General features: G+C 56.3%; 10 protein-coding genes across 10 annotated transcripts; 6 read left to right on the top strand and 4 right to left on the bottom strand.

Moving 5' to 3' along the window:
- Positions 1 to 1,213: 1,213 nt before the first annotated feature.
- E0L32_009889 (uncharacterized protein) lies at positions 1,214 to 2,243 on the top strand (the record flags this gene model as incomplete). The annotated part of the gene is made up of 2 exons (XM_031144901.1): positions 1,214 to 1,259; positions 1,318 to 2,243. 2 exons carry the CDS (start codon positions 1,214 to 1,216, stop codon positions 2,241 to 2,243), a joined length of 972 nt encoding a protein of 323 aa, XP_030990411.1.
- A 525-nt stretch (positions 2,244 to 2,768) lies between these two features.
- On the bottom strand, positions 2,769 to 4,166 carry E0L32_009888 (uncharacterized protein; the record flags this gene model as incomplete). Its single annotated transcript, XM_031144900.1, has 8 exons — positions 2,769 to 2,904; positions 2,956 to 3,107; positions 3,166 to 3,305; positions 3,365 to 3,414; positions 3,468 to 3,538; positions 3,593 to 3,749; positions 3,804 to 3,960; positions 4,043 to 4,166. 8 exons carry the CDS (start codon positions 4,164 to 4,166, stop codon positions 2,769 to 2,771), a joined length of 987 nt encoding a protein of 328 aa, XP_030990410.1.
- Positions 4,167 to 4,736: 570 nt separating this feature from the next.
- Positions 4,737 to 5,957, top strand: E0L32_009887 (uncharacterized protein; the record flags this gene model as incomplete). Its single annotated transcript, XM_031144899.1, has 1 exon — positions 4,737 to 5,957. One exon carries the CDS (start codon positions 4,737 to 4,739, stop codon positions 5,955 to 5,957), a length of 1,221 nt encoding a protein of 406 aa, XP_030990409.1.
- A 196-nt stretch (positions 5,958 to 6,153) lies between these two features.
- E0L32_009886 (uncharacterized protein) lies at positions 6,154 to 8,424 on the bottom strand (the record flags this gene model as incomplete). The annotated part of the gene is made up of 3 exons (XM_031144898.1): positions 6,154 to 6,636; positions 6,699 to 8,282; positions 8,341 to 8,424. 3 exons carry the CDS (start codon positions 8,422 to 8,424, stop codon positions 6,154 to 6,156), a joined length of 2,151 nt encoding a protein of 716 aa, XP_030990408.1.
- Positions 8,425 to 8,940: 516 nt separating this feature from the next.
- On the bottom strand, positions 8,941 to 10,365 carry E0L32_009885 (uncharacterized protein; the record flags this gene model as incomplete). Its single annotated transcript, XM_031144897.1, has 3 exons — positions 8,941 to 9,270; positions 9,362 to 9,854; positions 9,977 to 10,365. The coding sequence occupies 3 exons, from the start codon at positions 10,363 to 10,365 to the stop codon at positions 8,941 to 8,943; spliced, it is 1,212 nt and encodes a 403-aa protein (XP_030990407.1).
- A 1,351-nt stretch (positions 10,366 to 11,716) lies between these two features.
- E0L32_009884 (uncharacterized protein) lies at positions 11,717 to 12,848 on the top strand (the record flags this gene model as incomplete). The annotated part of the gene is made up of 2 exons (XM_031144895.1): positions 11,717 to 12,761; positions 12,820 to 12,848. 2 exons carry the CDS (start codon positions 11,717 to 11,719, stop codon positions 12,846 to 12,848), a joined length of 1,074 nt encoding a protein of 357 aa, XP_030990406.1.
- Positions 12,849 to 13,378: 530 nt separating this feature from the next.
- On the top strand, positions 13,379 to 15,168 carry E0L32_009883 (uncharacterized protein; the record flags this gene model as incomplete). Its single annotated transcript, XM_031144894.1, has 2 exons — positions 13,379 to 13,716; positions 13,785 to 15,168. The coding sequence occupies 2 exons, from the start codon at positions 13,379 to 13,381 to the stop codon at positions 15,166 to 15,168; spliced, it is 1,722 nt and encodes a 573-aa protein (XP_030990405.1).
- A 189-nt stretch (positions 15,169 to 15,357) lies between these two features.
- On the bottom strand, positions 15,358 to 16,195 carry E0L32_009882 (uncharacterized protein; the record flags this gene model as incomplete). Its single annotated transcript, XM_031144893.1, has 2 exons — positions 15,358 to 15,898; positions 15,960 to 16,195. The coding sequence occupies 2 exons, from the start codon at positions 16,193 to 16,195 to the stop codon at positions 15,358 to 15,360; spliced, it is 777 nt and encodes a 258-aa protein (XP_030990404.1).
- Positions 16,196 to 16,899: 704 nt separating this feature from the next.
- On the top strand, positions 16,900 to 17,850 carry E0L32_009881 (uncharacterized protein; the record flags this gene model as incomplete). The annotated part of the gene is made up of 1 exon (XM_031144892.1): positions 16,900 to 17,850. One exon carries the CDS (start codon positions 16,900 to 16,902, stop codon positions 17,848 to 17,850), a length of 951 nt encoding a protein of 316 aa, XP_030990403.1.
- Positions 17,851 to 19,682: 1,832 nt separating this feature from the next.
- On the top strand, positions 19,683 to 20,534 carry E0L32_009880 (uncharacterized protein; the record flags this gene model as incomplete). Its single annotated transcript, XM_031144891.1, has 1 exon — positions 19,683 to 20,534. One exon carries the CDS (start codon positions 19,683 to 19,685, stop codon positions 20,532 to 20,534), a length of 852 nt encoding a protein of 283 aa, XP_030990402.1.
- Between the last annotated feature and the right edge of the window lie 49 nt (positions 20,535 to 20,583).

Here is a 20,583-nt window from a genome sequence, read left to right as displayed (position 1 = left end):
GAGCATTATCTTTGAAAGTAGTCATCATCTAGCATTTTCTGGATTAGAATGGCGTTCTGCATGAGAGCTACAATATGCATATCAATCATCAAGAGCTGGTTATCATTCATTTTTTTATGAAAATATGACATTGTGCACTCATGGTGGCAATTCTCATGCACCACGCACAGGGGAATGCTGTATAGCCTCGGCACCGAGGGGTTGCACAACTCCCGAACTCGTAAATGACAGTTTCTAGATTTGCGCGTCTCTGATCTACATCCCCGTGTAGCCCTGCAAATGTGCAACACCTCCACTGATCAAGGTGAAAGCACCAATGAGGGATCAGGCTAACGGATTGGATCGGTTCTACACCTGTGGCGGGATTGGGGGCACGCACCTAGACCCCCGGCCCTGGCACCTCGTGAAGCTGTGCCGGTGTCTAGCTACCCACCGACGATGCCGAAGCGGTGAAGAGACTTTATTCTTCTGGGCTCTGTCGATCTCACCTTTAGCGTTACTGGGCCCACGATGACCAGGATGCAAGGACTTCGGAACTTGCTTCTTTGCGTTGTAGGATTCCTCCTCAGGGGTGCAGATGGCTTTAGCCCCCTTGTTTCGCCTCACTAGCGACGAACCGGTAACTCTAGAATGCAGCAGAGAAGAAGCGTGCACATCTAAATCCACTCTGCACTGCTGACTCACCGCATATCAACCTTGCCACGACGGCAGATGATGAACGTTGTGATGTCAAAGCTAGTTTCCTGCCAAGTTGTTCTTGGAACACCGAAATCTTTCTCCGAGCTTCTATGATGCTCGCGTCAACCTTGCTGCCGAGGGCCTACTTACGTGTCTCGAAGTAGGCGATTGGACCTCGCGTCGACGATATGCAAGCTCTTCCCCAAGGGGTGGAGCTTCTCTGAGACCAGTGCTCGACTTTTCATCGAAAGGGGTAGTTATCTTGCCAATCACTTGAATGACGTCGGACAGTTGTTGTGCTTATGTGACTCTTTCCAGAACTGGAGCGCTGACCTCGAGAAGATGCGGACATAGGCGTTTCCCAGTTGGGAAGTGACAAGTGATAAGCTCCAGCAAAGCGGCTTGTATCCGGCTATAAAATGAGTGTTATTCCCCTCCATGTCCAGTGTTGCAATGAGTGATCATCATTGGTCTCCAAGTATTACTGGTTTCATATATGTTGTCCAAGCTGCAAGACATAATGTACTTCCACAAGATGGGGAACGAAGAAAATGAGAAGACTGCACATGGCCCTGGCTCAGGTAAGGCTCCACCTCATACCTTACATCATGAATATGACTTACTGACTACTCCATATAGAAAAGAGCCAGATGAGTGTCATGAAGTCCTTCGCCTACCACCTCAAGACTCTTTGGCTATTCACGAAGAGTGACATGCCAACGTCGACTGGAATCAACTCTACCTTTGCCGTTGTGGGCGTCCTCGCCGGACCGTCCATTAGTGATGCAAATATAGACCTGTCAGATTTGTGGAAGGGAGTGCTAGTTACTCTCTACTTCACCTGGCACCTGACGCTATGCTTCAACCTCGGCAACCAACGCCAACCCTCTTCGATCATTGAGGACGGTGTGAACAAACCTTGGCGGCCGATACCAGCTGGCCGTATCACTCCTGAGGCAGCACGCGTGTGCCATCTTGTTGCCGTGATCACGATGCTCGGGTTGTGCGTCGCTGTCTTGGGAGCATGGCAAGAGACTGCCTTCTATCTCTTCTGCACCTGGCTATACAACGAGCAGGCCTGGGGAGATAAGAGCTGGTGGAAGCGGGCACTCATGAACGCCTGCGGCATCACCACGAACCGCGTAGCCAGTCTTCATGTCGTCATCAATGCGATCCAGCAGGGCGATCAATTCCGCTTTACAGACAAGGCCCTCGGCTGGTTTCTGATCTGTGCTGGCATCGTCATCGGCACGATCCAGGTCCAGGACCTGCGCGATCAAGAGGGAGACGCTGAGATTGACCGGCAGACGTTGCCGCTATTGATTGGAGACGCTGAGACCCGCTGGATCGCAGCCGCCGGAGTTTGGTTCTTTTCTCTGGTCAGCCCGCTGTACTGGAATCTTGGTATCATGGGCTACATCATCCCTGTTCTGGCCGCGGCTGGCGTCACAGCTCATATGCTCATGTACCGGACCCGCGAGCGTGATCAGCTCAGTTTCAGGTTGGTGGCGGTCTGGTGGGTCTCGCTGTATTTCCTACCCATGATGAAGTCCCATGGTATGTGATGGGCGCGTTGGCTGTGCCTTTTCAATCGATACGAAATTGTCGGTACTCGGGAACAACTCACGGCCATTGCATTGCTTCTATGAGAGAGAGCCTAGCAGGAAAATATCACATGCGCGTATTGCAGAGGATACACCTGAACCTTTCACAAACTAGGGATAGATTATATCCTCGTTCAGGATCTTGATCAGAATTATAGACATAGGATAGAAAATGAGTAAGGAAATCAGGGAGAATAAAGACAGGTACTACTTGCCAGCTACAACCATTCATTCATACATTGTTACACAAGGGGGTGCCTCGACACAGGAACTATAGTATGCACTGATCTGTGTAACAAGTGAACGTCTTGCCACTACAGAGACCGTCAGATTCTCGGAGAGATTGGGATGATGCAAGAAGCTACTCATGTGAGCTTAGGAAAGATGTCATTGAGGGGCGTTTCTTGGACTTTGAGATGTGTGCACCCGTTTGAAGATGAACCTAGCGATAAAAAAGGGCTGAGATGGGTGACACGCTCTGGGCCTTTAGTACGACGTATCAATCCAATCATAGCTTCCCTGCCAAAGTTCGCTCATAGTGATTGGCTTATCTGTTTTGGTTACCCATTCTCTCTTGGCTGTCGATGAGCCAGGCCCATTGTTATTGTATTCCATGTAGATGCTGATGACTTGTGAGTTTCCGAGGTATCAGGAGGCGTGTACGGCAACTCACGGAGTGGCACCCTGAGCCATAGTAGTCCAACCCGTGGGGTTGATGATATCACCAAGGTAGGAATATTGATAGATGACCCGCGAGAGGACTCGCCAGGGGCGGCCGAGATAGACCTGGCTTGCAAGGCCACTCACTCCAGATTTTGCGTCAACCTTGCGACATGTAAGCCCCCAACCTAGTATGATAATGCGTTGACTTGTAGATACTCACCATACAATGATCAAAGACGTACCAAGCGGGATCGTCGGCCTTGTCGCGCGAGGTCGCGGTGATTGATCCTGGACCGTTACAAGAGATAGTGCACTGATTGAACCACGCAGCGGCATCACCAAAGATGAAGTCATCGGCACCTTAGACGTGTTATCCTCGACTACAGCTCCAGCACTCTAAAGCAGGACTGGATACTGACCTTCGATGTAGCACTTAGAATAGTACTGAGCACCGGACTTGGCGTAGAGACTAGGGAAAGTAAGCCCGCAGGTTCTGGGTAGTAGGCTGAAACAGATACTGACGTGTCTTGGTATCCGTAGAAGCCACAACCATAATAGCCTTGATGTTGACCTTGAGCAACCAATGAGACAGCCTACAGAGATTTAGCAAAGACGGTCGGAGAGAAGGGAAGAGATATAATCCGGACCTGGGCGCCCTTGCCATAGGTATTTTCAATGTTGATGTTGTACATCTTCAAGTTGGCACTCTTGGCGTTAATCGTACTGCTGGTGTCTAGGCTTCCTGAGACGTGAGAGGTCATGCTCCGGGAGATTTTGACGGTATTGTCTTTGTAAGAGCCCGTACTGCGATAAAGTCTTAGTCACAACCTCTTTATCAAGACTGTCATGTCGATTTACTCGGTAGTGTAGCCATAGATGGTCAGAGGGCCTCCATAGCTGATAGTGAAGTTCTCCTTGTAGGTACCTCCGTAGACGAAAATACATGCCGAGCCGCCTCCGGAGAGTGAGGAGACAGCTGCACCAAGTGTTGGGAACTCGCCATTACTATTCGAGCCTGTTACGGGGAGCGTAAGTCAGATGCTCCGCTGACCAGCAATTACCACAACTGAACGAGATCCTTCTCATGGTCAACCCACCTTGACGGACAACCTTGCAGCCGCTGGGTGGGCTGGTTCGGCCAGCGCGTTTCTCAAGAGGAGGAACAGCACCAACCACTCCTGTGAGCCAGAGTAAGGTTATTCCTAGGTACATAAGATGCATTTTGTGGCACACTAACAGGAAACACATATGAGGGAACACCATCAAGCTGTGTTGGAATTACAAACAGATCATCAGCATATATGTGTATTTTTCGGAGAGAGAATAGACCTGTTAACCCCACAGACTGTTAACAAAACGGCAAAGGTTGGACCGAAGTTTATGAGGCCGGTATCCCTGCTATAGAGACGGCATAATAGAAACCCTTGCATTGAACATGTGTAAGGTAGGATCGAGCTGGATCCTCTCGAACCACTCGAAGGATTTCAGTGCGAATGTGAATCAGGGGTCCGAATTAATCCACAAATCAACTCGATCTGGGGAAGCGGCCATGTGGGCCATCCCCAACTCCATGGACACGGAGAAGTACGAGAGCATGCGGGGGATTCGGACGGACTTGATGATTTTCATTGACTCACAGAATAGGTTTTGCTCATCTCGTCTCAATATGGACCCCGAGCGGAACTCGTTTGACCAAGTATTGATGTACATCTGCCCCCGCGACTAGCAGTCTGTATATCCACTCCTATGAGTGCAGAAGAGAACTCAAGCCAGCCATAGCCAGGATCCGATATGAAGGCAACAATTCTTGCACTGCTGTATGCTGCCGGTGCAGCCAACGCAGCTACAATCTCCCGCGATGATGCCACGCCCCTCGTCTTCAAGCGCGGCAGCACCTGCACCCCCAAAGCCGGCGGCAGCGAGTCGATCGACGACGTCCCGGCCATCCAGGCCGCCATCGCCAGCTGCCCCTCTGGCACCATCGTGATCCCGTCCGGCACGATCTACCACATCAACTCGGTCTTCTCCTTCGCCGGCTGCGCCGGCTGCACCCTGCAGGTCGAGGGCACCCTCAAGGTGACGGGCGACACCGACTACTGGCAGGGCCGCAAGGCCATCTTCCTCCTGGACAAGATCGCCGGGGCGACCGTCGTCTCGACGACGGGCAGCGGCCTGATCGACGGCAGCGGCCAGGCCGCCTGGGACCGCTTCGCCCGCGACAAGACGTACCGGCGGCCCACGCTGTTCTACGTGAGCGGCTCGCGCGACGTCGTCGTCGACAACATGCGGCTGATCAATGCGCCCAACGTCTTCCACTCGGCGCGCGACGGCTCGGCCAACGTGCGGTACACGCGCAACACGCTCAGCGCCGTCAGCAGCAGCGGCAACCCGCCCAAGAACACGGACGGGTGGGACATCGGGGCCGCGAGCCACGTCGCCGTGGAGCGGAGCTCCGTGGTCAACGACGACGACTGCGTCGCCCTCAAGCCCGGGGCCGACTACGTCACCGTCACGGATATCACCTGCACCGGCAGCCACGGCATCTCGGTCGGCAGCCTCGGCGGCGGCGCCGGCAAGACCGACAGCGTGACCAACGTGTACGTCAGCGGCGCGACGATGGTCGACTCGACCAAGGCCGCGGGGATCAAACTGTACCCGGGCGGCTCCGCGCACGGGACCTCGGTCGTGAGGAACGTCACGTTTGAGAACTTCGACGTGCAAAACACCGAGTACGCCTTCCAGATCCAGAGCTGCTACGGCGAGGATCAGTCTTACTGTGACGCGAACCCCAGCACGGCCCAGCTGTCGCAGGTCATGGCCAAGGGGTTCAGGGGGGCCACGGCAAAGAAGTACGCGCCTACCGTCGCGAACATCAACTGCCCGGCGGCCGGGAGCTGCGGCGTCTCCCTGAGCGACTTCACAGTGAAGCCACCCAGCGGGACTGCCAAATATTTGTGTTCCAACACGCCGAGTAACCTCGGCGTGGCATGTTCTGGCAGTGCAAGTGGTTAATGTAGATGAGAAAAGCATGTTGAAGAATCTGACATGGCTTACCTTTAGTTTCAGAAGCTGGCTTCATGATCGCGCTTTGTGACATTCCTTGTAGGCATGCAAACTGTTCTATTCACTTTCCCAGTAACGCTAAGCCTAGACCCTTCATCCTTACATCCTCCCAACGCCACAATGTCCAGCAACCCGGAACTCTAAATCATTTCTTGCCCGCGTCCTCCTTCAGTGGCACAATCCGGTTGAGAACGACGTGGTTGTCCGTGGAGTCAGAGTCCATAGCAAAGTACGCAATACGCATGCCCTGGAATCGGACACTCTCAGGTCCGCCCTGGCCCAGCTCGCTCTCGCCCGCTGCCTCGGGCCACGGAGCCCGCTTCTTTACCTCGTCGAAGCCAGACTCTATCAGAGCATCACGGTAGATGGTTTCGTTGTCGGGGTTGATATCCTCGAGGAAGCCGCCCGGAGCCGCGTTGGGATCATCCGACTTGAAGAGCGGGCCGTACACTCGGACCTCGACTTTGCGGGAACCAGCCGACTCGGGAGGGACCCACTGGATGTAAGTCTTGGGCTTTTTGGTCTCCTTGTCGAGAACGGCACGGATCTCGGTCACCTTGCCAGTGGAGTCATCCTTCGTGAAGGAGACAGCCTTGATGGGGTAAGGTACTGAGAGCAAGCCAACAGTCTAATCAGAGTTAGTGAAAGATGTCGGAGGACTTTGAAGCGCGGAGGGGGATAGTTACTGACCTTTCCAGGAGCCAGGCGGAAGAAAGAGGGATCCGCCTCCTCCCTGAAGTCGGAGCGATCGATATAGACAGTCTTGGAAAACTTGACCTCATGTGAGCCCATCTTGGGATCCTTGGGGCTGAAAGGAATGCTGAAAGAAGTGCCGTCAAGCTCATCAGCGTCTTCTATGATAACAGGGACCGGGTCTAGCACGAGCATCAACCGGGGGACTGTCCGCTCAAGATATTTCCTGACGCATTGCTCGAAGCGCTGAATCGAGATCACCGAGTTGGAAGTAGTCACTCCAAGCTCCCCGACAAACTCCAAGATGCTGCCTGGAGGGACACCGCGACGCTTGATACCCTTCAGAGTGTAGAGCCTGGGGTCGTCCCAGTCACGCACAATCTTCTCATCTACCAGTTTCATGATCTTGCGCTTGGAGAGGACGGTACCCGAGAGCGCCAGTCTGCCGTACTCGCGCTGCATGGGCTCATAGACGCCCAGAGTCTTGTTCAGCCATTCGTAACTCTCTCTGCTGAGAACAAACTCGGTGGTGCAGAGTGAATGCGTGATGCCCTCGAAGGAGTCGCACAGGCAGTGTGTGAAATCGTAGGTAGGGTAGATCTTCCACTTGGAACCGGTGCGGAAGTGCGGCGCGTCCAGGACGCGATATGCGGCAAGGTCCCAGTTTTGAGGGTTTCCCGAAGTAATATCCTGTTTCATTCGGAGGAAAGCTTCCTTGGGCTTGTACTTTCCGTCCCTCATGTCCCGAAACTTCTGCAGGTTCTCCTCGACTGATTGTTCCGCATGCTTGCAGCGATAGCGGGGAGAAGCGCCTTTCTCACCACCGCGCTGGAGCTTTATCTCGGCATCGTTGCACTGGCACACGTATGCCTTGCCCAGTTGGATCAGTTGCTCCGCCTTCTCGTAGAGGAGGTCGAAGTTGTCGGAAGAATGGGTGATGGCGCAGGGGGTGAAACCAAGCCATGAGATCATCTCCTTGATCGCATCGAAGAATTTCTGCTCCTCGGCTTCGGGGTTCGTGTCGTCGAAACGAAGGAAGCACTTGCCGCCGTGGTACTTGGCGAAACCAAAATTGACAGCGATTGCTTTGGCGTGTCCGATGTGGAGATATCCGTTGGGCTCGGGTGGGAATCGCGTGACAACGGGCTTGACGGTTCGGAGCTTGTAGACTTCGTCGAGGAAACCGGTCTTGAAGATGATGTCGGGGTCGATGACGGTCTCGGCAGGCTTCTCTTTGGGCTTGGGCGGGGCCTTGTCTTGCTTCTTGTCTCCTCCAGCGGCAGCGGCAGCTTCCTTGGCCTTGGCAGTGATGGCGGCCTTCTCGCGCTTCTTCATGCGCTTCTTCAGCTCGCCCTTGGAGACCATCTCGCCGGTCACCTCGTCCAGCTGGAGCTTGGCGGTGCTCTCTGCGAGGTCCGCCATGGCTGCAGGGTGGCGGGGATGTTTCTGTTCTCGAGCTTCGGTGGGCAAGATTTCGATTGGGATTGTCGATACTCGAGCTTGGGGTCGAAGATTGCGGTAGTCGAATATCGAGTACGACAAGTTAAAGAGGACGCAGACGCAAAACGGAGGTCGCGTGTGCTGTTGTTATCTTTGTCGCACGGTGAGTGAGTCAATCCCGTGCTCCCTCGCCTGAAACGCCGAGGAGGTCAGTCGTGAATTTGTTTGGTGGGGGTGGTGCTCCGATAAGATAAGGAAGAGGAGACTGGTTTGGTTGGTGCATGGTGGGGCGCCAGAAAAGATAAGCTGTCCGCTGGGTAGGCCATTATTGTACATTGAATCACCCAACAGAAGTCACCCTACATCTCTTCTACCAGGAACCGAGACCGATGAAGAGCCTGGAGCGTAACATGCTTGCAACAGTCTTCAAGTGTGAGCTGAAGGATTGTAAAGTGTATGAAGAAGCGTGAGAAGGCTGCCAATGACAAGCTGTTTCCGGCACTTGAGCAACAGGGTGCCGTAGGAGTTCGCCAGGTTCCTGACCTGTCGGCGCCAGGGCATCCCGAAACCTGACGCCGCCACTTGCACGCCTGCTCCGTGAGACCAAGGCTGGCCACCGGAGCGATTCATCAAGTCTTTGGCAAGTGCTAGGGTGAGATGTCTCTTTTATTCTCTACAAGTACATGGCACTTGACTACTGCAATGCTACCTGATCAGTGATCGCCTATAATACAGCTGTGTGGACCCTAGCTGGCTCCCATGTCTCGATGATCCCGCCAGTTCTCGGAAGAATACAAATCTAAACATCCTCCTCAGGCTCATAGTCCTTGTCACGAGCATCGAGCTTTTCCTGGCGCATACGGGCCACCTCCCGAGCATTGGGCCTGCCGATCGGCGGAGGCTGGCTGCGCTCGAGCTGGTTGCTTGTGTTTTGTTCTGACGACTCGTGTTGTTTTGTACTCATCTCGAACTTCTCGGCTATGTCGAGGACAGCGGCGAGCTGCTTGTACGAAAAGGAAAGGGAGACATCCTCGACACCGTCGCAGAAGTGCCTCGGGGCAAAGTCGTGTAAAGAGAGCGAAAAGGCCTTGTCGCTGTTTATGGCATGGCCAGTAGAGGATCGGAATTCCTAGTGGCAAAGGGTTGTGACTATTAGTTACCCCTGCTCCCTCTTGCTCCTACTTGGAGTCTTTTCGGGTATGAGAATGGTCTGAACTTACCTCTTGGTTCACTTGGGTCTGGACGCCTAGGAAATCACCATTTTCACCCGTCTCGTGCGAGAAATGTGCCCGCCAAATGGAAAGTGTTGCCTTGTTACTGTCGGGCTTGTTGGTGTCGGATTGGTCGGGGAAATCGATGTTGAGTATGACGGCGATCTGACCGCGTGAGTCGAGGATGAACTTGCGCGCTCTCTCCTCAACGCCCTTCCAAGCCTGAGAATATGAAATCTCGAGGACGACACCCGGGTACTTCGCAGGAATGTACCTGAACTGGGTGTCAGGATGCCGAAACAACAAGTTCTCGACTTCAATCAGTGCCGAGCCGATGTCGTAGATTTGGCTTGCGAAACGGCCCGTGGTGCCACCTAGGTTCCTGACGAGGCCCAGTTCCTGCTTGATGAGATCCGCGATACCTCGATTGGTTGCGTCGTGCACCACGCCAGGGCCACCCATGCTAACGGTGAGAAGATGGGTTGTCGCGTCGTAGGAGAGACTGAATAGCGGCGATAATAGATGCCTGTTAGCCGTCACAACTCTCTCTATTTCTCTCTCTATCTCCCCGGGCGAAAAGAAAGATACAGTCTCAGAGGAAGGGTCCAAAAGAAGAGTACGTACCGAATCTTGTCAAGCGCGTCGCTTGGCTGGAGGTCATGGTCGAGGTGTTGACACAAAGGCTGGAAATGTTCGGGGAGGAGAGTGGCGGTAAAGTCCCTTGTCACTGGGAAATTGAGCGAGTCGAGGGTGGCTTTGAATCTGAGGAGCGAAATGATGGTTTTCTCAACCTCACGATCACTTGCCGGAGGGGCAGCCACTTCCAGCTCAGCCCGTGTGCGTGACATGTCGGCCATTGCCTCTGTGTGAGCCGCAGTGCTAGGGACCGGGCTCGCCATGGTTGTGACGACGACGTCGAGGATGGCGGGTGAAGATGATGATGAAGATGGTAACGAGGAGGTGTGTTTGTTGCGTGCGTACGAAAAGAGAGATTGGGTGGAGGAGAAGCACATGTCGGGTGGTTGAGCGCACACCGTGGGTCGGGGCTCGGAATTTGGCGAAATAACTTATCTGCGCTACATATACGTCTCAGGTTCAAATTCACTCCAATCTTATCAATCAGTGTGCACGCCAGACTGATCTCACTTTTCTTGTTCTGTATCAACAAGGAGCAATAGAATGGATGCACAGGAGCAATAGGATGGATGCACACAAAGGCGCACAGTCTTGAATATACGGTCAATATATGGAAGCGCCCCCCTTCTGCCACAAAGGAAACCGAAATGACATCTCCCAGGCCCGAGCCGAAAATTGGTGACTTGGACAATGGCATCATATTTGATTCAAGCTCTGAATTGTAAACCAAAAGCCCTTTGGCTTCCTCGGCCCGCTCTTGTCCGCCCAGGGTACTTGCTAAATTTGAGAGGTGACTTACAACAGCATACAGCCTTACGGAATGACAGTCACTGACGTAACCCAGAGATAATACAGGATTAAAATTGAACACTTGCAAGATATCCTCGCTTGATGGTAGCGGAAAGAGAAAGTAGATAAGGAAGCGGCCACCCTGTTATAATATTTATCAACGTCGTCGAGCTTTCAAACCGGGCAGTTTTATTTCTTACTGTCTACAGGGACGAGACGAAAGGGATGTGACTTGTCAAAAAAGTATCACCTTTGTGTGGCTTGGGCAATCGTGCATCCTTCGTTAGAGGTCGATGAGAACAGCAGTAAGGGAATAGCCGATGAGGTCCGAAGATAACAACTAGTGCTACTCAAAATCTGGGTCAACTTGTCTGTGGATTATTAGGCCTTTTGAGTCTCAAAGACATCATAGTCAAGTCAAATATTCGTAAGAAGCGTGGCCGCATTGGCAGTTTTGGTCGGCTCAAATATCGGTGGTCTTGGAAAGGAGTCGATGGCATTGTCTTGAAACATCACCGCCGTCTACTTTAGATTTCCTTACAACTCTTGTCTTATGCACAAACTTGGACCCAGTCTTTGCTAGACAGCAATAAAAACACTATGCCCACAGGCTTCTCCATGCTTCAGGCCCCATGACAACGTCAGTAACATCAAGTAGAAGAAAAAGAAGGACTGTATGGAATGAACAAACTTCAAGTTTACCTCATAATTTTCCCTCCGCTTTTACATGGAAGCAACCTTGCTCGGTTGATGTATTCGGTTGATGTATTTTCTGCTGTCGTCGTTGCCCGTGGTGTTGATTTAGATGGGCGTCATAATTATGTCAGCGTGACACCCAAGGCCGGGAGACTGGGGGGGATTGATATAAACCTCCCAAGAAAGAATGGGCTAGGCAAAGCGAACCCTTCATCTTCAAGAGACCATTACTTCCCACGAACAATGGACCGGAATAAGCTTCATCTATTTGTCAAGGCTACCAGGAGCGTCTACGGTCCGGTCGATGAGTCGTCCGAGCAGGACGCTGCAGAGTGGACCCCACCAGACAAGCCCGGGGCCGGCGGGTATCGCGGCCGGTACCTCTGGACCGATGCCTTTGGCGTGGTCAACTTCATCACCCTGTTCAAAGAGACCGGATCCCACAAATTCCTCTCTCTGGCCAAGCGCCTCGTGCAGACTGTGCATGACGTCCTCGGCCGCACAAGAGACGGATCGTCGAGGCTGACCGGCGCGACCGAGGACCATCCACTGAACGGGGGCTTGCGCATCGGAAAGGACTCGGCGACTGGGCCCGACGGCGACGGCCAGTACCACCACTATCTGACGCTATGGATGTTCGCTCTCAACCGACTGTCCCTGGCAGCCGGTGACCCCGCGTACAATGAGCTGGCCATTGAGCTAGCACAGGCAATACACCCGCACTTTCTTCTGCGCAGGCCCTCGGGCTGCCTCAGGATGGTGTGGAAGATATCCATGGATATGGAAGACGTCCTAGTGCCTTCTGAGGGCCACTTGGATGCAGCCACGGGCTATGTTGTCTACCGGCTTCTTCAACACACGGCACAGATTCAGAGCGGCGGACAGGCTACCGTCTTGAAAAGAGAAATTGACGAGTATTCGGAGATCATGCATCGGGAAGGCAAACTCACGCCCAGCGGTGACACGCTCGATCTGGGTATGGGTTTGTGGATGTGCCACTTCTTCAAGGGTGAGGGCTGGGCCGATGGCCTGGGCGAGAAAGCACTGCAGATGGGTCACAGGCTTCTCGGAGAGGACTCGAGTCTTATGCGGCGCGATGCTTCGCGCCGGCTCGCGTTTAGAGAGTTCGGCGCTTGTCTAGGCATCCAATGCTTCGGTCCCGACGAGTACTTGCGCCGCCGCATCGAGGCGGTCGTCGGCTTCTGGGAGAAGCACCTACGGGACCACACGGACGAGGATCTGCGGCCCATCTCGCAGGTTATGTACGCGGCGGCCGTGATCCCAGGAGGTAAGCACCGGGCCATGCACGGACGGCTTGAAAGAAGCGGAAGCTAACTTTGCAATAGCGTGGAGTAGCGGATATCTGGGAGAGTGATTTCGTAATTCTAAGATCATATTACGACCGCGGGGAGAGTCCTTCTCGTATGGTTTTACGTACTCGAACCGAAGCTGATGCGCACTTCGCCCGCCGTGCTCGTTCCATGATGATGTTGCAATTCAGTAGCGTTGCATCTGGAGGGGAACGAATGTGCTAACTTGGCTCTCCCGAGAGCCTTGTGTTTAGTGGTTCGCCGTTGCATAAACGGCACGGCGCGACGTGCGATAAGCTTCTGAGGGTGCATGCATGTACCGAATTCGAAAACTGGCACATCATCGACGATGATCCGAGCCAGCTTCCTCATCCGGCAAGCCTCTTATCGCGTGCCTGTGGGGATCTGCGGATCCGATCGCTGCTCTAGCGAACCCCGCGCCTGGGGCCGGCTTCGGCTTGCCAAGGCGGGTTTTGTGATAAAAGGCAGCTCCATCGCCGCTCTCGGTGATAATGATATCCTCTTTTGCCTATCCCGAAATTGAAGGGAAACAACATCACACCGAAGAGGTCACGCCGGTTCCCAATTGTTGAAGATGTATCGACAACTGCTCTGGCTCGGCCTCACCTCGGCCGCCGCGGCCGCAGTTCTGGCAGACACCTACGCCCAGCATGCTCTGACCTTTGAGACTGAGTCCAGCAAGAAGTTCAAGTGTGACCTGCCGCCTTCGGTGGCACCGGGAGATGATGGCTTCCCTCTGGCAAGTGACTTGTTCTCCGGCAACGAGGCCCTTGAGAGACAGGTCGCCAGGCACGGCGCGATCGTCCGCGTCCCCTCGATCAGCTTCGACGACATGGACGAGGTCGATGTCGATGAGCGGTGGGATGTCTTCCTGGATCTGCACAGGGTCCTGGAGCAGCAGTTCCCCAAAGTGTGAGTATCTGGAACAATTTCCCACCTGGAGGGCCCGAGAGATGAGAAATTCTAACCTGGCAGCACAGTCACGAGCGAATGACCAAGGAGATTGTGAACCGCCTTGGCCTGGTGTACACCATCAAGGGCAAGGACGAGTCTCTCAAGCCCCTCATGCTCGCCGCCCACCAGGACGTTGTCCCCGTCGCGGACCCGTCCACCTGGGCGCACCCTCCCTTCTCGGGCTACTTTGACGGCACCTTCCTCTGGGGCCGCGGCTCGAGCGACGACAAAAACAGCCTGACGGCGCTCCTGTCGGCCCTCGAGGCCCTTCTCTCCAGGGACGACTGGACTCCCAAGCGCACCATCGTACTGGCGTTCGGCTTCGATGAGGAGACCTCTGGCCGCCGTGGGGCGGGGACCATCGCCCCGTTCCTCGAGGACCGCTACGGCAAGGACTCGATGGCCATGATCCTCGACGAGGGCGGCATGGGCCTGCAGGTCGTCGACGACACGGTGTACGCGCTGCCCGCCGTCTCGGAGAAGGGCCACGTCGACATCTGGTTCGAGCTGCGCGTGCTGGGCGGGCACTCGTCCATCCCCTTCCCGCACACCGGGATCGGCATCATCGCCGAGATCGTGCACGCGCTCGAGTCGCACCCCTACGAGCCGAAGCTCATCGAAGGGTCGCCCGTGCACGACCACTTCGTCTGCCAGGCGCGCTACTCGCCACACGCCGACCGCCGGCTCACGCGGCTCGTGCGCCAGGGCGACCTCAAGGCGCTGGTCAAGGAGCTCGTGCGCCAGGGCCCCGCGACGCACTACCGGCTGCAGACGTCGCAGGCCGTCGACCTCGTCGAGGGCGGCGCCAAGATCAACGCCATGCCCGAGGTCGTGCGCCTCGGCGTCAATTACCGCGTCGCGCCGCAGAACTCGATCAACGAGGTCAAGCGGAACATCCTGAAATACATCCGCCCCATCGTGAAGCGCTACCGCCTCGACGTCGACGCCTTTGACGGCCAGACGTTCGGCCTCGGCCCGGACGAGCTCGAGTTCGGTAGCGACGACAACGGCGATGACGACGGCTTCTACTACGACGTCAACTATAACGGCACGCTGGCCATCTGGTCGACGCAGGAGACGCAGCCGGCGCACACGTCACCCACGTCGGGCAAGGTCTGGGACCTCTTCTCGGGCACGATCCAGCACACGTTCGGGTCCAAGCACCGCAAGGTCGTGCCCGTCGGCGAGCTCATGACGGGCAACACGGACACGCGGCACTACCTGGACCTGACGCGCAACGTGTACCGCTTCGTGCCGACGCGCCAGGGCGAGAGCATCAACATCCACACCGTCAACGAGCGCATCGACATGCACTCGCACATGGACGCCTGCCGTTTCTATTACGACCTCGTGCGCAACTTTGACCGCTCCGACGCCGGCAAGACGAGCTGGGGGTATAATGAGCTTTGAACGAGATGTCCCCGGACCTGAAACGTACCCAAAATACCGGGACGGAAGAACTGAGGGGAACTAGTTAAGGAACCATCAAGCTTGCAGGGTGGAAAAAGGCAGCTATCCAGATTGAGACAATGAGCTAGCCATTTAAGACGATTAATAAAGTCATGCATTCACTTCTAAATCTAACCTCTATTTGAACTCTTATGACTTGCTATCCACAACCTTTTGTAACCACCATTGGTGGATCCGTAGATCGTCCGTCAGTTCAGGGTGGAAGCTGGTGCCGAAGACGTTCCCTTGCCGCACGGCGATGATGTCCCCCGCCTCGGCATCTCCAGGATTACGTCCCGGCAAGACGCCCATCACCTCCACTGTGTCAGACATCTTCTTGGCTGCACTCTCGTTGCGTGGCTCCTTTGCCGGTGCCACGACCGTATCATCCTTCTTCGCCTCGGCAGCCTGTTCACCGTGCACGTGCGGCAGGAGTTTGTCGACGATGGGCGCGCGGATGAAGATGCCAGGGAAAGGCGGCGGCGGGCTTTCGCCTTCAGCTTGTAGTTCGGCGAGGAAGGGGAGGTCGAGGCCTGTCTCGAAGCTCTCGATCTGCCGGCCAAAGTGGTTTCGGTGTACACGCACGTCCAGGCCGCCGATGAGCTCCTGTCCGCCTTTTTTCGTCGAGTTGGCTGCCTCGGCGAGCATGATCAGGCCGGCGCAGGTGCCCCAGGTCGGTTTCCGCTCGACCCTGCAAAAGAGGCGTTCTCGTCAGTGCCATTGTCACGAAACTATTCGGGCTGGACGCGTACTTGACAAAGTCTCGCAGAGGCTCGAGCAGATTGTTTCTCTGCGCGATCAAGGAGAGTGTCGTGCTTTCACCGCCGGGAATGATGAGCCCATCGCAGCGCAAGAGCTGCTCAAGGGTCCGGACCTCGATGAATTCGAACCCCTCTTTGCTCTTGACCAGAGGCGCTGCCTTTTGCAGTAGGTGAATGTGCTCGATGAAGGCGCCCTGCAGCGCCAGCACGCCCACCGTGATGGCCATCTTCCCCTCCCAGAATTTGGTGGTGACTCGAATGGATTGATTGCGCGTTCGTCGGTGGAGGAAGCCGATGCTTGCCGAGAATTCGCGGCGAGTGCGGGGGCTCCCGAGAGGACCCCTTCAACCCTTCAACCCTTATGTACTTCGATCCGAGCAGAGAGTCAACTTGCCATATGCAGTCACCGGCCTAGGACATGGTAAATTGCATCTTCGACAGGTAGAAACCGTTCCGTTCGAAAAGTCGCCTAGGAGATGCGAACCCCAGACCGATCATCGCAGCGTAATAGATTGGTCGGGCGCCATTGGCGGCTCGGGGTCGACTTTGGACGGATAAGGCATTTGTACCCGAAGGCCGGCGCGGCTCACCAGCAAAAAAATCTCTTAAAACCCGAGATCGGCCCGCTTCTTTGGTGTGTCCGTTGGGCTGGAGAGTTGAGTCATCTGAGAGGAAGCCCTAAGCAAGTCTCCTAATGGGGAGATCGGTGTGGTCGAACGCCCTTTGGCAGTGCTTTGCGGGGGAGGGGAGGACAGATAAAAAAAAATGCCGCTCCATCCATTTGTCCTGGGTCGACTCATCCGTGCCAATCCGCCAAGCAAGATACCAAGTCGTCAAGGTGTATAAAAAGCCATTTCGTGTTTGACCCTTTGTCGAGAGAACCAAGAAAAAGACATAATCCATAATCCAATCCTTTGACATCTCCAACAAAATGACCAACAACGCCTCCACCACCGTCACCACGGGTGCCGTCGCCACCAACGGGTCGTCGACCAAGTCGGCCTTCACCGTCAAGGCCGGGCTGGCGCAGATGCTCAAGGGCGGCGTCATCATGGACGTGACCAACGCGGAGCAGGCCCGCATCGCCGAGGAGGCCGGGGCGTGCGCGGTCATGGCGCTGGAGCGGGTGCCCGCCGACATCCGCAAGGACGGGGGCGTGGCGCGCATGTCGGACCCGGAGGTGATCCGCGAGATCCAGCAGGCCGTGACGATCCCCGTCATGGCCAAGGTGCGCATCGGGCACTTTGTCGAGGCGCAGATCCTCGAGGCGCTGGGCGTCGACTACATCGACGAGAGCGAGGTGCTGACGCCCGCCGACGAGGCCTTCCACATCGAGAAGGCCGACTTCAAGGTGCCGTACGTGTGCGGGTGCCGCAACCTGGGCGAGGCGCTGCGGCGCGTGGGCGAGGGCGCGGCCATGATCCGGACCAAGGGCGAGGCCGGCACGGGCGACGTCGTGCAGGCGGTCAAGCACATCCGCACCGTCAACGCCGACATCGCGCGGGCGCAGGCGGCGCTCAAGGAGGGCGGCTCGCTCGCCCTGCGGGCCATGGCGCGCGAGCTCGGCGTCGACGCCGAGCTGCTCCGGCAGACGGCGGAGCTGGGCCGGCTGCCCGTCGTCAACTTTGCGGCGGGCGGCGTCGCCACGCCGGCCGACGCGGCGCTCATGATGCAGCTGGGCTGCGACGGCGTCTTTGTCGGCAGCGGCATCTTCAAGTCGGGCAACGCGGCCAAGCGGGCCAAGGCCATCGTGCAGGCGACGACGCACTTCCGCGACGCCAAGGTCCTGGCCGAGGCGAGCACCGGCTTGGGCGAGGCCATGGTCGGCATCAACTGTGATAGCCTGCTGGACAAGGAGAAGATGGCCGGCCGTGGGTGGTAGACGCGAGGGATTTGGAGGGTAGCAGATAGTATGAAAGTTGGTGGACGGCAACCGACAGAAGGAGAGAAAAGGAATATAAGGAAGCCAGAGATAACTCTGGCTAGTGACTCAATGGAAACCCTTGCGATTCAACTCACCTTGTTCGTCCCATTCTCATCATCTCTGTGTGTGTGTTCTCTGCGTGTGTCCAGTCCGCTCCAGGGCCTCAGCGCTTGCTAGGCCGCTAAAGTGCGCTGTTTGTGGACGCTGAGAGCCATCACGCCAGATTGTGGACGGCGATATCTTCCGCATCAAGGGGTCTGCCGCAAAGAGGCGATTGCGCAAATGATGTCCTCGACGAGAAGATCAAGACTGACACTCACAGGAGATCAAATATGTGTGGTTGAAGGAGTAAAGAGCGTTGACAGTCAATTCCAGCCTGTGTTTGGTGGGCCAAGTCTTGCGCGAGTGTGGATTCCGGCAGCCCATCCGGCAGGCTTTCCGGCAGGCATCAACAGCATGAAGGGGGGGTGATGGTTCAGGCATCCATTTTCTCCCGTGCTTCGCCTGCAAAACCGGCAAGAATTCATTGTCACGGGCATCAGCACTCAACACAGCCAGCCAGGTATTGTAAACTGACAAGTCGACTGAGAGTCTGAGACAGACCACCGCCACCAGATCGAAACCCGCCCGATCGGTTCGTGCCGTCCCTCCTCCAAACTCTCAAGCTTTCCGCCAGCCGTTCCGTGTCTTGTTCCTGTCTTGCCTGTGCTTCAACAATGTAACATGTGCGTGCGTAGTGCCTACATGTACGGAGTCGTTTTCCGGGTCACGGCAACTCCTCCCTCTGCTCTCCAGACGGCAAACAATTAGACTTCCACTTCACCGATCTCTCCTGCTCGCGTTGGATCAATATCCAGCTGGAATTGCAGGCGTCCATACCGTACGCCCTTGCTTCATCGTGGACAACAAAGCTCTGCACTCTACAATACGAACTCAGCCCAGGTGGCCCGCGTCGTATCGTCGTCGTCTTGTGCGAGCTCACTCTACGTGTAACAAGCAGCAATCTCTGCGCCGGCAAGCAGGTCTGATTCGCCGAGGCCCGCTGCGTCGCTGCCTGTCCCATGCCACGCCATGTCTAGGACAGGAGGAGCACGACGTCCGGTTCCCTCGGATCCGCATGCATCTCATTTCAGCCTGCGCACTCGGCACGCCAGGCCCGCATCGAGCTGTGCTCCAGTGGCGGCAGGGGCTTGCAGATCTGCAAAAGCTGACCCTGGGAGGATCACCCCAATTACGGTCCAGCGTTTCATGTGCCACGAAACACAGCGCGGGGAGTGTGATTGTTCTCCCTCTTGTTCTCCCTCTTGTCCCTGTAACTAGTTACTTGTAGAGTGCCCTACAGGGCCAAGTGGACATCAGACGAGCCTCGAAGGATGCTCTCGCAGACCGCAATCGCCACCCATTCAACCCCTTTTAGACGCCGCGATCAACCGGCGCTTATGCACCTGCTCGTATCCATCCATCGGACTTGCTTGTAAACATGCTGTTGAGCCCCTGCTTTGCGAATGCACGTACCTGCAGAATTACCCCTTTCGCCTGCCTTAGTTAGCCACCACCACCACCAGGGGCAGGGGGGAAGTGAAGACCCTCCTCTGGCAGCCCTACAACGTCATGGCCAACGATGACTTTCATTCATAAGGTTGGCGATCCCTCCCCGACAACCCTGCCCAGCATTCCTTTCCCAGCCCCGAGGGTGTAAAGCAGTGTTGTGCCCCCTCGCTCAAGTCATTCGTTTTGCCCGCAGCCCTTAATCATCATCATCACAACAGCTTTCCCCAGAGACCGCCAAGATGAAGACGTCCGCCTCCATCTGCGCCCTCGTCGCTGCCCTCGGTGTCTCTGCCAAAACCTACGATGTCTACCGCCAGGCACCGCAGCCCCAGCAGCGTCACCGCGTCATGCTTGCCGCTACTGCTGCAGACGCCGCCACCAACAAGGCGCCCGAGTCCGTCCGCGGCGGCGCCTGGCTCACGGCAGATGACATCGGCGCCGCCGTCGGCACCATCGTCGTGCCCCAGGCGCGCATGCCTACCGAGGGCCCCACGGGCAACAACCAGGCCGGCCTCTACATGGCCAGCTTCTGGGTCGGCCTGGGCTGCGCCGACACGGCCGACTCGCCGCTGCTGCGCGCCGGCGTCGACATCTTCTGGGACGGCGGCATGGAGACGTACAACGCCTGGCACCAGTGGTACCCGAACCCGTCGACGGCCTTTGACGTGAGCGCCGGCAACTTTAGCATCGTGCCCGGCGACAGGGTGCGCATGGGCGCCGTCGCGCCCGGCGAGGACGGCACGCCGGGCCTCGTGCGCGTCGAGAACCTGTCGAGGGGCGGCGAGGTGCGCTACGAGTTCGCGGCGGGCCAGGGCGCCGGCGCCGCGCCGTGCGGCACGGGCGCGGCCTGGGTGGTCGAGGACTTTACGCTCGCGGGCCTGCCCGACGTGCCGGTCGCGCTGGCCAACTTTAGCTCGACGACCTTTGAGGACGCCCACGCCCTCACGGCGGCCAAGCACGCGAGGACGATCAGCGCCAAGAAGGCCAGGCTGTTTGACATCAGCCTGCAGGACCAGGGCGGGAAGCTCACGAGCTGCAGCATCTCGGGCAGGAAGAATGTTGTGTGCTCGCGGATGGTGGAGAATCCGTGAATGGGTAGGGCCCTCTTCAATTCACTATCGGTTGGGTCTTTGGGAAGCT

Source organism: Thyridium curvatum (genome assembly GCF_004353045.1).
Source record: "Thyridium curvatum strain D216 chromosome Unknown NODE_75_length_202845_cov_76.514972, whole genome shotgun sequence".
Lineage (NCBI taxonomy): Eukaryota > Fungi > Ascomycota > Sordariomycetes > Thyridiales > Thyridiaceae > Thyridium > Thyridium curvatum.
This window is presented reverse-complemented; position numbering and strand designations above follow the sequence as displayed.